Source organism: Bactrocera neohumeralis, chromosome 4 (genome assembly GCF_024586455.1).
Source record: "Bactrocera neohumeralis isolate Rockhampton chromosome 4, APGP_CSIRO_Bneo_wtdbg2-racon-allhic-juicebox.fasta_v2, whole genome shotgun sequence".
In the NCBI taxonomy this organism is placed as follows: domain Eukaryota; kingdom Metazoa; phylum Arthropoda; class Insecta; order Diptera; family Tephritidae; genus Bactrocera; species Bactrocera neohumeralis.
In genome coordinates this window covers 34,881,898-34,898,362 of record NC_065921.1, presented here as the reverse complement: position 1 = coordinate 34,898,362, position 16,465 = coordinate 34,881,898, and the positions used below count along the sequence as shown (strand labels likewise).

The 16,465-nt window shown below is 38.2% G+C and overlaps 2 protein-coding genes across 2 annotated transcripts in view; one reads left to right on the top strand and one right to left on the bottom strand.

Annotated features, from left to right (window-relative positions):
- The window catches only part of LOC126755597 (titin), a 98,544-nt gene that overhangs the window by 66,053 nt on the left and 16,026 nt on the right, over positions 1 to 16,465 (top strand). The window contains 4 exon segments of the mRNA XM_050468289.1: positions 9,096 to 9,264; positions 12,053 to 12,098; positions 12,155 to 13,459; positions 13,543 to 13,888. Coding sequence (XP_050324246.1) covers positions 9,096 to 9,264; positions 12,053 to 12,098; positions 12,155 to 13,459; positions 13,543 to 13,888 — 1,866 coding nt within the window.
- Positions 9,498 to 11,191, bottom strand: LOC126755601 (uncharacterized). The gene is made up of 3 exons (XM_050468296.1): positions 10,940 to 11,191; positions 10,689 to 10,882; positions 9,498 to 10,624 (listed from the first exon to the last, which is right to left on the bottom strand). Exons 1-3 carry the CDS (start codon positions 11,083 to 11,085, stop codon positions 9,591 to 9,593), a joined length of 1,374 nt encoding a protein of 457 aa, XP_050324253.1. The 5' UTR covers positions 11,086 to 11,191; the 3' UTR covers positions 9,498 to 9,590.

The window sequence follows — 16,465 nt, the reverse complement described above, 5'->3', positions numbered from 1 at the left end:
TGTCGCTGGGGATGGTCGAGCGGATTCAGTTCTTGTACAAGTTGTATTTTGTATCACGGTTGGTGTACACGCTCAGCTACGGCTGCTACATTTTCTTCACTGCGTGCTGGACGTGGTCTGTTCGGTAGAATATCATCCAATAATGAATGCTGGGTCTCAAGATGAATGATGGTGTTGTGAATAGTATGCTCAGTAGGTCAATTGTGTTGACCCTAAGTTGAGCGAAGCGCGCGAAACACAATCTTTACTGAACGTGAATTTTCGTAAGTTGTACGATCTGTTAACGTTGTTCAGGCGTAAGTCGTTCAATGATGAAACTCCAAACAATTTTTGAACCAAAAAACATGGCAACTTGAGACGACGCACACGTGATCTATCAAAAACGGCCATTGAAGAAAGTACCTTTACTTGGATCACTCGTTTTTATATTCTTAATAATTTCTTCAAGGTTGACCTAATTTCATAAGCATCGGATGTGAAATGGTGAAATTACGAAATTATGTGAGATGCACCTAACTTCCACTCATAAGGCATTGTAATATGTAATTGAATATTTCTTTTGTTTCGCTTTGCAATGCTTCGTAGAAATTTATGAGCATGAGACAAACGACAGCTATTTGACGCTCGATGACAACCTGAAGCGGCTGTAAAGGTAAATACTGTTATTATTATCAAATTTGATCAGTTCAAATGCAACACCCTTTAAAATGATTTAGTGCGTGTTCTAGAAAGCGTAAATACAGTACAATCCAACAGCTGATTGAACTTCGTAGCCCCTTGCATTTCTGTTACCAACCGCTTTGCAACAAAAGCGTCGGCAGCGTAATGAATCACTTCAGCGGTCATTAAAATGGCAGAATCTCGTTAGAGTCGCATTCGTGACGTTAATGGGCGCATTGTCAATACATACAATGCACACCGAAAGCACGACTCAAACGAAGTGCGACAGGTGAGCGCAGGTTGCTATTAGCTTCCAAATTCGTTTTAGTTCAGCACTTGAGCGCTACGAAAGCAAATGTGGGTTGAACGCGCGCGCTCCTACTAGTCTAACAACTGAACATATGTTCTTGTGTGTGTGTATTTGACAAAGCAGCCACATATTTTCATAAAAACATTTAATAAATGTGACAAGCTGAAATTGCGAAAAAATAAACTCAATATAACGGTAAAACGCCCCTACGCCAATATTCAGCGAACTGCATCCAAACAGCCTCTGTTTATCAATTCCAATTGCAGCAATAAATTAATTTCGTGTTCTGCTGGCTTGTGTGTGTGTGTGTGTGTGTGTGCGTACACGTCCGTGTTGCTGTTTGGGTTGCGGAGCATTTCTACGTCACAGAGTGCGCCCGCAAATGGTTTAACTGCTGGCTGCACGTGCGTGGCTTCAGCGTGCACGCCCTCGCCCTCCACGAGTTTGTTTTTATTTTGCCGTCTAGAATAAGAAAGCAAAAATTAGTTTAGCTGAGAAAAGTTCTTGAAAACAATTTTCCACATTGGAAGTAGTGCTTCGTAGAAGGCGTTTGGGCTGCCTGCGATCGGTTTGACGCGAATATTGTGTGATTTTGCATTGGCATTACTGTTGAAACTTTCACGCCATTAAGACGTGCGTAAACTGCAACAGTCGCCGACAAGAAACTCAGGGATTATAGTTTTACAGTTGCTTTGCCTGTGTAAGAGATTTGTGTGTGTTTGATTATTATCCTTTTTGAGCATTCGATCTGTGCGCGTAAGCAAATGCAAAGTGTTTGAAACCGTGAAAAAATTTGACTTCGTGAATTTGGAATTTAATTGAATTTAACGGCATTCAGTGCAGGTAATTATTATTTATATGTGACCTGGTCTACGGAAAGGGGGCTTAGGTGTCAAAAAAAGGAGAACAATTAATGAGATAACGAGAAACTGACGATTATTTTTAACAGCTTTTCCCAGAAAACTAGTTTTCGCACGTTAGCTCCTTTTTCGTAGACCAGGTCACATATAGTAAAGTAAGTTGGACAGTCGACATTATGTAAGTATATATGATATGTATATTAACCTATTGGTCCGCGGGGGAGCAAGGGACCACAAAGAGACTCTTCCATTTATTTCGGTCTTGTGCTAGCCTCATGATCAGCATTTTTTGGACCTTAAATATTTCGATGTCCAAATTCCTGCTCCAGGTTAGAACAGATCGGCCTCCCCATCGGCTGCCATGATTTCAGTCGATAACGTTCCGAGTGATTGTTTTCGGGCTCTCGTCCATACCGCCGCATTGCATATTGCAAAAGCATCGGTTTGTGAAAATTTGCAGCCTGTGCATTTTCCATATTCCTCAGCCATAAAGAAGTCTTGACTTAACATTGAAGTTAAATATTTTTATTTTGGTACACCGCGTAAAGATCGATGCGCTCCATATCGTGTATTGGGCATCGAAAGCTTGCTTGGTCTTCGTTATGGTATAAGGTAGGTGATGTCTTCCTTTGATTCTCCATTTACAGATACTGCCAGAGAAATGTAAAAATGATATTCGGAGCCCATAAGATTAAAAGTGTCTCTGAGGATTCGATGGATTTTATTAAAAGCAAAATTTATTAAAACAACTTTTTGACGTTGCGTCCTTTAACAAACGATGTATAAAATTTTATTGGCAATGGTCTCCATTTGCTTTCACACAAACTTGCAAAGGTTTCGGCCATTGATCAATAGCAGCACGCATAAGATTTATTTAAACTGTCCAAATTTCTGTGGGGTATACGATTCGTGCTTAAACTCCGACCACAAACTATTGCCCAATATATTCAAATCCAGACGGCCAATCAACTGCATTCATGAAACCAGCAATAACGCTGATTTTATGCTCCTTTTTCACAGAAGTGTAGAGGTATAATGTCATTACAGGATATTCTCTATCAAACCATTACAACAATCGGATGGTGACCACATTGAACCCTTGGAATATATTTCTTTTTGGTCTTGCGAAGTATTTGCGTAGATTTTGTGCAGAATTCATGGCAAGAGCCAGTATTAAATTCAATTCATCGTCATTCAAAATCGTTCTTAGTTATTTTCTTTTATGACTTACTTGTTTGGACGTTGACTGCAGTCATCGCCTTCGGTTCTCACATGACTTACACAGAATTGAGCAAGCCGTCTGATGAAAAGCTCGGATCAAGCTCCATTTTGGTGTCAGCAGAATTTTTTCACCAAAACTAGCACTAAACTAATGGCTCTTTTTAAACTATTCAGTTTGACGTTTTCTTCTGCTTTGATGCATTGAAATGGGTTCAATTTTGAGATTTCTTCTTAGCAGATTAGCGTTGTTAGGTTAATCAACGTTCAACATATAACTCGATTTCAATTTTATTCTAAGTTTTTATCTAAGAAAGAATGTCGTATCGCAACTATTTAGCTTATACCCCAAGGCATACGTAGGTTTTCTTATTTATTTTCTATAATAAAACTCATAAGTCGCTTATTATATTAAAAACATTTCACTTTAGCTGATATAAATGAACACATATGCATATACATATGTATACTGAAATAAATAGGAATGACATATGTATGTGTTTATACTGTGAGCAGGGTATATTTAGTTTGCCACGAAGTTTGTAGCTCCCAGATGGTCGGACGCTTCCTTCTGGGTGTTACAAACTTACCTTATAACAACAATATACAAGTATATGCATGTATGTATATAAATGATCAGCATAACGAGCTGAGTTGAATTTGCCATGTCCGTCTGTCTGTATATACGCGAGCTTGTCCTTCAGTCTTCTAGATATCAATCTGAAATATTGCACATTTTCTTTTCTCACAAAGAAGCATTTGTCTGAACCGCCGAGATCGCATGCCATATAGCTGTCATACAAACTGAACAATGAAAATCAAATCATTGTCTGGGAAAAATTGTATTTAACGACATATCTTCAAGTTTTCGATTATTAAAGCATATAGCGGTCATAAAAAAGCTGGCCGATCAAACTACGGTTCGTGTATGAAATCTTTTGTATTTGTGAAGGGTATTATAGCGTCGTTTCAACCGAAGATAAATATTTTTCTTAATTTTATTTACATAAGTATGTATGTGTGTAAAAAATCGTATAAGAGGATATGATAAAAAACAATAATTACAAATATGATTTTTTCACTCTTTTATAAGCAGAATTTGCCTAATTGTTGTTATTGTCGCCATTAGCACAAAAACATACACGTATTCACACTCACATACACACAGATATGTATGAACGTATTCATTGTATGTACTTCTAAAATTAACAATACATAAACTATTCGCCATATAAGTGAAGTTCAATAAAAACGAGTATTGTTGTCTGTCTACAAAAACTCAAAAACATTTTGTTCCTGTGGCAAAGTTTTTATTAATCGCTTGCAACTCTGCCTCACAGCAATCTTGAAACCACATGAAAAACTGCATCATATATACATACATACATACATATGTATAGAAATTACTAAAATCTATAGCTACTATTCATGTGTATATAATGTACCATGCATACATATTTATATATATGTACATATATATATATTTATAAAAATAAAAAACAACGCGAACTGAAATAAATATGTACCGAGCTGGCCTCAGTGCCAGTCCAGCCGTAATTTTTACCGATTTGGCGTGGCGCGCATGCCCCCTGCGCATGTTTTACTCACGTACATACATATGTACATCTATGTATGCATGTATTTGTCAACTAATTATTGCTGTTATTCGGAATGCGCATGCGCCACTGTTCTTATTTATCACATTTTATTTGTTTTGTTTTTGTTTAAACCTTAAAATCTCCTCGGCGACTCGGCGATCAAATTACCGCAATTGTTGTGCTACTCAGTTCCGCGCTACAGTCGTCACTATTGTCACCGCCTTCGTTGCCTGTATGTAAGTCGTTACGTATTTACATATTTTACGTGCTGTTTGCGTTGGATGCACATAGGAGATATGTATGTATGTCTGCCACTTGGTGTTGCATAGTTTAATTTTATGAAGTTTTTTAAGATTCAAACCGAGCTTGTACAGATATGGTCGAATAAACAGAGCAAACGTTTTTAAATATACTTACATAAAATACATACATACATACATATGTACATAGTCGCGATTACGGGTGAAAGAAAAGCGTGAGCGAGAGGAAATCGAGGCTTGTAAAGGCAGGAATGATGCAGAAGGTCACTCGTTTGACTCAATGATTTAAACCTGAAGCAATACTTTTCTAATGCTTTCTTGCGGTGGCAACAAAAGTTCCGCCTGTGGAGAAATGAACTCAGAGTTCTGAATCTGTAACGATGATATTGATGTATCTAGTCAGCGCCTGAAGAATACTCGTATTAAGCAAACAGCGCAGACGGTCTCCCTGCAGAACTGTTCAAGGTCGGCGAAAATGTGTTGATAGGAAGCATGCATCAGCTCATCTGCAAAATACGGCTAGACAAAAAAGTCACCAACGCAAACTATCAAGAGATCAGTCTGGTGTCCATTGCGTACAAGGTCCTGTCAATTTCCTGTCCGATTACAAGGCAGCTAGTCCGAAAAGGGATTATGTGTATACTGCATGGTCTGAACTTGGTTTACCTGCAAAATTCATACGTCTTTGCAGAATGACGTTGAGCAACACTCTTTGCGTCATAAAAGGAGAAACGGACCCACACGAATGTTTTAATACTAGGCGAGAGTTCAAAGAAAGCAACCATCTATCTTGTAACTTCTTTAACCTTATCATGGTGTCCAGTTATTATCCTATGCCGACGACGTAGATATAATTGGGTGTATCAAGCAGAATGTCTCCGAAACTTTTGTAGCTATGGAGATGTAATCTGCTAAACGGGTTTTACGGTTAATGACGACAGGACGAAATATATTATATGCCAGCTGCCAGAGAAATGTGACCGAGATCGAGTAGCTGAGAAATATATTTTCGGAGCGGTAAAGGACTTCGTTTATCTAGGCACCGTCAACAACTGTAATAATAATGCCTGCCTGAAGATCCAGCTATGGATAACAAATGCGAATCGCTGACATTACGGACTCGGTAGACGGTTAGGACACTCTACAATTCGTGGACGATGTCAAAGAGTAATGAGCTGAGTGTTTGAGGAAAAAAGTCCCTCGCAAATGTACATACATATGTTGACGACGACTTTAGTAACGGGACAAGCGATATGCTGTATGACGGCAATGACATACTTAACTAACAAAATAGAAGAAGCAGTGTCGAAACTTGGTTTACGAAGCGCAAGCTTATCAAATGCACCTAAAGAAGATTATTACATTAGGCCGAATCTCGATAGGCTTGATAATTAATTATAATATATAGTTGCGCATATACATTAATTATATGTTATATATAATGTTCTAATCAAGATATCTGGAGTTTTACTAACGATTATACATATGTATGGAGAGATAGGTGATCAGAAGGGCGGACAAGAGAACATCCGGAAGTCAAATGATCTCTTCATCCTAGTCAATTTAATATATATACGTAAATATGTATATTAATCTGTTTCTATCTCAATTAGTTTAAGGCATCATAAAAACCCGTTAGGGGAACACAACTACTACACTTGATCTCCTTTTTATACGGTTAACTGGAACAGTAAATTCTTCTTCTTAATTGGCGTAGACAGCACTTGTACGATTATAGCCGAGTTAACAACAGCGCGCCAGTCGTTTCTTCTTTTCGCTACGTGGCGCCAGTTGTATATTCCAAGCGTAGCCAGGTCCTTCTCAACCTGGTCCTTCCAACGGAGTGGAGGTCTTTCTCTTCCTCTGCTTCCCCCGGCGGATACAACGTCGAATACTTCCAGAGCTGGAGTGTTTTCGTCCATTCGGACAACATGACCTGGCCAGCGTAGCCACTGTCTTTTAATTCGCTGAACTATGTCAATGTCGTCATATATCTCATACAGCTCATCGTTCCATCGAATGGAGTCATGTGTAGAAGTTCACGCAAGTGAGGAAAGTTCTCTGATCGCCATTCACTTTGGAGTGGCCAGAAACGATTCTTTTACGTATGACTCAAGCAGCTCACGACTTCCGGTCTTTGACCAAGTATCCTCTGGGTAGCCTAAGAACATCCGTTTGAAGGCGAGCTAAAGTGAGAAGGCGAAATATCCTCTACATAGGGTTGTGCGCTGGGTTTGGGACCCGCCACGTAAAAAAAGCACCCCCAGTGAATAGTAAATTACCTGTGAGAAAAAAAAAACAGTGCAAAAATGAGAACAAGTGTATACTCTGCGCAACATATTGCTAATGTATAAAAATATTGCGGCTATAAATTGAGATAAAAACTGGCACAATTTTGATTTGACGACGCGATCTGAAGGTACCGTTGGAAAGAGGAAGTCCTCCTGATTATAGGTACCACAAACGCTTAGTTTACGAGATATTCGACTTCAAAGTTCAAAAATTCCCAAAATTCAAACATTTCAACAAGCTATTTCACCACATTAAACACACTTTACACACATTTTTTACTTCAAATTAATTAAATTAAACTATAAACATTTAAATAAATCCACATTTTACACTTTTGCAGGATTTTTACATAAGAAACATTTATTTTAAAAATTACTTTTAACACTCGTAGTGAGCATCATTTATGTATGTATGTGCTAACAATGATGAGGAAATGGAGCGCTGCCATATGATAATAAGCAAATATGAGCAATTCGCTGACATTTCTCTTTTTCGCTATAATCCCTCTTTCTTTATTTAACAATCTTAGTTCTAATAAAAAAAGCTTCTATAAATTATATTTCAAATTAAAATGAGTATACATGCAGTATCTTTCTTGTTCTTATTTAAATTTAAAAAGCAACTTAGTAATATTAAATAATAATATTACGTAATAAAATACTTAGATTTTTAAAGGAGTACTACACAAAAGTACTTCAGTCACCTTGAGTATTGGCTCGACCAGGGTTATTTTTTTAAAGTGATTTTTAAATTAATAAATTTAGCTTAAATATGATCAAATAAAAGTGAAAAATTAACTTATTTCAATGTTTAGAGTGTATATTTAAATATACAAAGTGAAAAATGTGAAAAAATTTAGTGAAACATTGTGAAATACTAAGTCTTATTAATACACATTTTTGAATTTTTAGTCGGGAATAATTTAAAAAATATAAGTGTTAGCAACATAACCTTTGAATATTCCTCCTCTGGAAGCTCACCTATCCGTACATATCCCATTTATACCGAAATTCGTGTTTTTTCCCGACCGCCAAAGTAATCTGAATCGTGTCTAAAAACTAAAGACAGTCCTTACAGAAATAAAAACATTCATATAATTCTGTCAAAAATTAAATGCAAATTTTTAAAAATCAACCTATGGTAAAAACTACAAGAAATAAAATGAATAATTAAAATACAGGCTTGCAATTACAAACACAATTAATCCATATTGCTCTTTTGATAGAAAATTATTCAATTTCTCATTTATTTTTAAGTTTTGTTTTTTTTTTGTTTACTTGGAAGTTCATTTCGATTACGTGTAAGCATTTAAGTATTGAGACCTACCTTATAATATTTCGTCGGACCAAAAGAAATCTACTGTTGAGAGAGATGATAAGGCTGAGTCATTCCGAGTTAACCTTTTCTAAATAACGATTATATAGCGTATTAATTGTCAGTTAAAAGTATGTGAATGGGTTCACACGACAGTCGGGACTGTAAACTCGGCACCATGCCTCGAAATTACTGCAGGGATGTTTCCTGCCGTTATCACAACAACAGAGTCAATGGGAGTTTCATGCTTTTAGATGCTATAATTGTAATATGTATTACTGGTATGCCTTTAGTTGTAATACATGCTATTAACATAATTTTTTTAAACACATATACATTTTATACTCTTCATAGGAGTCAGTCTGTGCTTTGAAGTGAATCTTATAGTATAGAAACCGTAGGCATTAGTGTCCCGTTTATTTACATACAGAGCACATATTACTAGAGATTTTCATTTTAGTATATTTTGTAATTAAATAAGCAAATTATTCTATGTTAGTTCTAGTTGATAAAATGTGTGTTCTCCAAAGAAGTTCGTTTACACTGTTCTTGCTGGTATTTATGCATGTATTTTTCTTTACAGCCGGAATACTATAAGGACGCACCACACTTCCGACCTATAGGTGACGGTCCGGAATACCGCCTGGAAATACCTAGCGCCAAGCTGGACTTCACCGGCACTTACTCTGTTATAGCGAGCAATTGTAATGGTGAGGCAAAGGCTGTCATCTCATTGCAAATTTTCGCTAAAGGTAAGTAGTGGGGCAAATTTTTACTTTGCATTAATTCAAAAAAATATGCATAACACGTATGACTTTGATTATAACACACACATTTACACATTGAAAATGGAGGAATTAAACATTCGGTTCTCTTCCTTTTTAACTTGAAATTAATTATCTTACTTTTTTTCAAAAATAAACTTTGTTGTGCACAATAATTTTGAGGTGAAACGCAAGTATGAAGTGAAGAGAGTAAAATTCCATTTTTTTGGCATTGGAATAGTTGTTTTATTACATTTCATAGAAAAGATTGCGTTCCATTGCATTTCATATAAACTAAACATTTAAACACTACTTTATGGGCCACCAAGATAGATTTTGTTGAGTCGAGGAAATACCACATCTTTCCAGAAATCCTCAGCAGCTCCGAGTAAGCTCGCAACAAATTCCATATCGGCTTGTACCCAGACATAATGCAAGGCACCGTTAGTGTCAAAGGTGGGACTTAGTACACAATACAATGCTTTAGTCACGTTTGCCATATACATTTGAATCTGTATCTGGGCCATATATTTGGGCGCAATTGTTTCACGTCCCTCTAAGTATTTTTCAAATTCATCGTCAGTTTTTGGTGCTTTTATTTCCACAATGTGGTCGTCGGTAATTCCATCAGGCGATGCGCAAATATATGGATAGCTTTCATTAAGCAGCAAACCACATTCAGTGTAAGTCTTGTTTTCTAGTTTTTCTGTTTGTTTTAATATAAAACGTTTATGTTGCTTCAGTTGTTGTCGTTCCTCGGCATTGAATTCGCGTTCTTTACAGAAAAGCAGTTCCAAAATATTTTCATCATCTAGGGAATCTTTTCTCGATGCGATGCGATGTATGAGAGAACAACGTAATCGCATATATTGCGTTTCTAGCCAAAGCCGTGTCTTATAACTAGTTTTTGAGACCTCTGAAAGTCGTTCGAAGAGCCCATGTTTGGCTTGTTCCTCCATGTGCAGGCCGAATGTACGGCAACTCTTTACACCATTGTTTGATGCATCCAACATTGTATGATGTATGAACACCGGCTCGAACTCTTCCAAAACCGATCTACAATGACGGTACAGAGCTGAGTCTTTTAAGCCTAAATTTTCCATCTCATCAAGCACAGCCTCGAAGAAAGCTTGCCCTTCGCTTTCACTTACTGCAGCTGCTTCCAAATCAGCTTCAAGACGTAATTCGTCACAGGCGAATATGTCACGAATGCGCAATGTCTCGCCACGTTCCTCCTCGATTAATGCTTCCGTTTCTTTACCCCAAAAATCCAGTATTGCCGTAGATTCGGTATCTGTACTCTTGCGATGCAGCCAGAAAATAAAAGCTAGTATATGTGGACAAGATTCTGCAAAATCCAATATAGTTTCTCATTATATGCTGGTGTTTGATATATTATAAGAAAAACATACCTTTTTTTGCGCAGATACCGCATTTTGTCTCTGAAATTTCGTCCTTTTTCTCATCTACTTTTAATGAAACGCGTACATGCGACTCATGGCTTCCACCACTTGCTGCCGGAAAGACAACGGCACGCACATCAAAAATATCTCCGGCTTTTCTCACTTGTACATAGTCTATGAGTAAATCCACATCTGTGCTATTACTAAATACAATATGCAAATGATTATTACATATTATTTAAATTTGTTAATAAACATACCTGCCGGTTGATTGGTTCTTCACGCTACCACCGCTGGTGGCAATTCTAGTGACGAACCCGAATATTGTTTCGCTGCGCACCGTTGGTATATTGTTAAGGTCTGCTTTGCGAAATCCTGGTTCCAATTCCATTTGAATCATAATCATTTTTTGTAAAAATTTTTATTGACAGCGACGCTCCTCCAAATATTATGAAAACTTTGCAATAGAAATTGTAAATGAAATGCAACTATATTTAGACAACTGCTTATAAAAAGTACCAGATGTTGCGGAAAAGCAAACACTAGAAAACACTTTCAGAGAATTGATGTTGCCACCGTTCTACATTAATTTTTAATGTATTTTGCCAGTAGAACTTACATCCATTGCCAAGATATGGTTAAAAAGCGTGCTCATTTCTGCTATTTCTGCATCTGCAGATATAGAAATGGGTAGGTGCGTGTATAATTAGTTAAAGATGTTTAGTTTTACAATCAAACACATTTATTTTGAATAAATGAATTCAAAAGTGAAATATGTGGCATGCTATAAAAATGACCAATAGGTGTCGCTGAAAACATTTAGCCGAATGTTTTCGCCTACAAGTATGCAATTAGTATGTAATAGCCGGAAAATTTTCGAAATTTAGTTTCCCTTTTGTGTAAGAACGAAAAATTTAATTCGCTTTTATTCTAATTTCGAAACACGTTAAAACGTTAACTACTTTCAAATATGTTCCTTTTTCATATATCGTCACCTAAAATGCAAAATAACGTATCATCAAAAAATTCGAATTTGAGTATCCTATTGATTACGATTCACTACTTCAAATTACATTCATAATATGAGATTTGTCCAACATTTTCAGGTTCTGCGCTCAAATATAAACCAGTTTTAACCAATATTAAATTTTTTTCACTCTTGTTCCATTTTACTTCGTTTTTCAGTCACACCACTGTAAATTTTCGAAATGTTGTTATGTTATTTTGCATTTTAGGTGATTATATGTATGTACATATGTATGTATGTACTCACGTTGGGGCTAAGATATGCAAAATACAATTCAGTTAGAATTGTTTATAACCAAAAAAAGTGTTTTGAGTATTTTATATTTTTTAAACATATTTCCTTATAGATATCCTCAACAATTCGCAAATGGAGAAAGGGTCTATTCGACACGGGTGAGTATGCCGCATTAAATGAAATGTATTCAAATGTTAGTGTGTATAATTCACAGCAACGTGGAAACCTTCCCGCGCTTCATCCGTCATCTGCGTGACTTACGTTGCTGTGACGGTGATGCCATCACTTTGGAATGCCATGTTGAGGCACTCCCGGAACCGGTAATCATATGGGAGAAGGATGGACGTGTGCTACCGAGTGGCAAAGATTTCACAATGTCCTACGACGGCATCAAGGCTACACTGAGCATACCACGCATTTATCCAGAGGATGAAGGCGAATACACATGCGTCGCAAAGAATAATCTTGGCCGCACACTATCCTCGGCTTGTATTATTGTCGATGTGCCTGAGGAAAAGGAGAATATGTTAAATCGTCAGCTGTCCCGTCCCAGCGGTTTACTCTCGGCAAACTCAACACCACGTTCAACACCGCGCTCCACACCCAACCGTTGCTTTTCGCCTCGTCGTCTCTCTTACCGTTCGTCGCAAATCGATCTGAGTGATGGTCGCATAGGCAGCTATCGACGCGCAATGTTGGACACTCGTACTTTGGCTGCGCCGAAATTCCTAGCCATTCCTCACAGTCGTGTCGTCGAGGAGGGTGACAATGTTCGTTTCCAATGCGCGATTACCGGTCACCCAACGCCTTGGTCGACATGGGACAAAGAGGGTATGATTGTTACGCCTACTGCCCGGATCGCTGTGAAGGAGGTGGATGATTTGCGTTTCCTGGAGATCGACGAAGTCACTTTCGATGATGCTGGTCTGTATCGTATCACCTTGGAGAATGACTTTGGACGCATTGAAGCCACAGCGCGTTTGGATGTAATTAGCCGCTCGCGGTACTCACGTTCTCCTTCCGTGCGTAGTGTTCGTGCAAGTTCTTCGAAACGCAATGCACACCTACGTAGACGTATCATGGGACCATCGACGGCTATAGGTGGTCGCATGGCGTTGGCTACTGGCTATCGCGGCTCTTCGGTGCCATCCTGTAAATTTTACCATAACGGCACTGAGCTGGACGAAGATGATGAACGTGTGCAGATTGTGGTGAATGAACACGAAGCACTGCTTTGCATTGACAATGTGACGGAGGAAGACGAGGGTCTGTACACTTGCATCATTCAGTGTGATAATGAACCGTTGCTCACAAGCACTTGGGTGAAATTCGAAGCAACAGAAAGTGATGCATTAACAGCACGTCTTTCAAAACCGTGCATTTCGCGAGCCCTCCCCGCCAAAGTAGAAGCTCACGAACGCGAGACTGTTGACTTGCGCTTCGAGTTGGATTGCCATGAACCATACACTTATACGTGGACGCGTAACGGTGAAGTGTTGGTCGATGATGATGATTTTAAGTAAGTCCAGAAAGGCACAGACTCATAGTGCATATTGTGGTATACATATGTATGTGTATTTTTAATTTTCGTCATTTTCTTAGCCAAATCGACCATGGCAACGGTGTACTCTGTCTGCGCATAAACGACGTTTTCGATTTAGACTCCGGAGAATACACGTGTGAGGTACGCACTGCCAGCGGCCTGACCTGCAGCACTGCCTGTCAGCTGAGCGTCGACGAAACCGACGATGTTGTCGAGTCTGCGCCAATACTGTTGAAATCGCCGCTGCCGGCACTAACGAATGCCGGTGCAGACGAAGTGGTGTTTTGTGCGCATGTTCATCCACCTGAAGCCAGCGTACAATGGTTCGTCGCCGGTCGTGAAATCGTTTCCGACTATGTAGATGAAGAAAACGCCAATGACTCACTCGTTGGGGAAATAACAAAGGTGAGTTGTGAAAAAGCAGAAGTTATTTTTAGCAACTATATTTCGTTAAAGTTTAACATTCGACTATGACTAACGCGTATCTTCACTGCGCTGTTAAATAAAGTTATTAATACATGGACAACAATCGCATATTTCTTGTAAGTAAGTAAAATCAGTGCTATTATCTGTGATCCAAAAGACTTTACAGACCTGGAATTTTTTTACTGTTTTACTAATCTGACGAAAATGAGTAAACTTTAAGGGTGGCGAACACTGAAATTCGCATTTATGCCATTAAAACAAAAACAAAGTAAGTAAGGAAGGACTAAGCTCGGTTATAACCGAACTTTTGCAACTGGCAAAGAAGAAAGCCGGAGATATACTGATAGGTATATACTATGAATGTGTCACATACTAATTAAATGCTCCCTGAGTTTCATTGAGGTCCACTTACCTCCATCAACACAAATGGAGTAGCGTCAGCCAGATGTTAGAAAATAGTGATATCATATTATATCACACGAGATATGGGTTTTACCTCAGTGTGGGCGGTGACACACCTATTGGTTTTTTTTTATCTTGGCTACTATAAATCCCACTTGTTCCATGTCGGGAGTAAAATTTAATGGCTCTGCCTTATTTATTTATTGATTTATCGCGCTTTCAGTAGTTTCTAACAGAACCGTTATATGACGGTTATCATCTGATTTCATATATTTTATTTTATTTATTTTTTAGGAGTGTTTAAAGCATTTTGTTATTGTATCTTAAGCGGTTTAGGAGCTATGTGCATTAAACTTCTAAGATGGCGGGCCACGCTCATTTCTTTTTAATTTTTAACTCCATGGCTGCCTCAAGTTTCATTACAATATCTCAATTTTTACTCAAGCTACAGCTTGTACGGACGGACAGACAGTCACTTGGAATTGAAGTCGTATCGTCTTCCAGATCACTTATGTATATAATGGATTGTGAAAAAAGTCTTGCGGTATTTTCGCTAGTTGGCGCTGAAAGCGCGTAGTTCTAGTTTTATTCGTCGCATCTCGGGTCATGCTATACCTTTTTGGAAAGCTCATTTCACGCGCTAACACGTGTTTGATTGATTGTCGTTTCTTTTAAGTCGTTCGTGAGTTATAGCGCCGCAAACATGGAGCAAAATAAAGAGAAAACGGCATATTTTACAGTACTACTACGATAAAGGCAAAAATGCATCTCATCTCAAAAAATCAATAAAAATACCGCAAGACTTTTACATATATAGAACTCTAAATTTCTCTCTATTGGTTTCACTGTGGCAACATGTTGCAAGAGTATATAAATGAATGGAGCATATCCCACATATTTCTGAAACTTTCATTCTTTGCTCGCATATACATACATATATATAGCTCAAGGTCACAATACATCTGCGCACCTTATGTTGCTTCTTCGGCTTGCCGCTCTGTCTGCGATTTGACTTTGGCGCTCTTAAATGTTTATTGTGTCAGACAAATGGAACATTTCGTAACATAAGTAATACTATCCGAAGTCTGCGGTATTCGTGAATGCCAATTACTCAATGAAACACAAATTTCTGCAGTCATAGTAGCAAGTCTGGTTGATGACCCACTCAGCTATGCTGTTGTTGTATTCAACGTAGTACAGTGGGACAATATTGCATATTTTATATATACGAAAAAAACACAAATAGGTGATGGGAATTCAACCAAATTTTCACCACGATGTTACTTATGCCAATTCGGCTCGCATAATAATGATGTATAATAATAATAATACGGATAACAAGATTTGCTTATCAAAACTGTAGCCTTGTAGCCATTTCCGAGACAGTGGTCTCACACAGTGGTATGCTGAGCTTCGTCAAATCAAAGATTGTGGATTCATCTTAATTTCGAGTTTGGGTTAGGTGAGGTTATATTGGAGGTGTTCAGCGTCTTTCTCATGTCTACTTTCATGCACTTTCTGCATGTATCGTCGTTACTTATGCCCATTCGGCTCGCATGTGTTGCCAGATGATGTAAGATATAGCCTGTCATTAGTCCAACAACCGTCGCGCAGTCCTTTCAGCACATGATCTTGGTGATACTGCATGCCCTTAAGGGATTCCATCTAACCCTGATCCGTCTGCCAGCCCTGTCCGAAATTTTTATGTACCGTTTTTAACGACTTGCGTTTTTAATGCGATGTGAGATTATTGCCTTAATTACTACAATGTATTCGCTTATGTATGTACTCGTATCTGTTGACCCTCTTCTTGTTACGTATGTTGCTACCTATCTCAACCACTTTCCTGGCCGCAAAGACTTCCGTCTGGAAGATACTGTAGTATTCCGGAAGCTTGAAGGCCTGGCCAAGATTCAACTCCGGGCAATAGATTTGGGATCCCACTCTATTAGACATTTTTGAGCCATCTGAGTAGATGTTGTAAGTTCCGTTGGGGAGTCGGATGCTCCTACGTGATCTACCCTTTTCCAGTGTGAGTTTCAAGTTTAATTCAGCTCGGTATTTTAAAAATTTGTTGATGCCATGATTTCGTCTTATTAAAAGATTTTATTACATTGTACAATTGGTGTCGAGCATGATCGAGCTAAGTATATA

Coding starts and splice junctions, on each gene's coding strand:
- LOC126755601 (XM_050468296.1), bottom strand. CDS start 11,085: ATGATTATGATTCAAATGGAATTGGAACCAGGATTTCGCAAAGCAGAC. Junction 10,883..10,939: donor AAGAACCAATCAACCGGCAG/GTATGTTTATTA, acceptor TATTGTATTTAG/TAATAGCACAGATGTGGATT. Junction 10,625..10,688: donor CGGTATCTGCGCAAAAAAAG/GTATGTTTTTCT, acceptor TGGATTTTGCAG/AATCTTGTCCACATATACTA.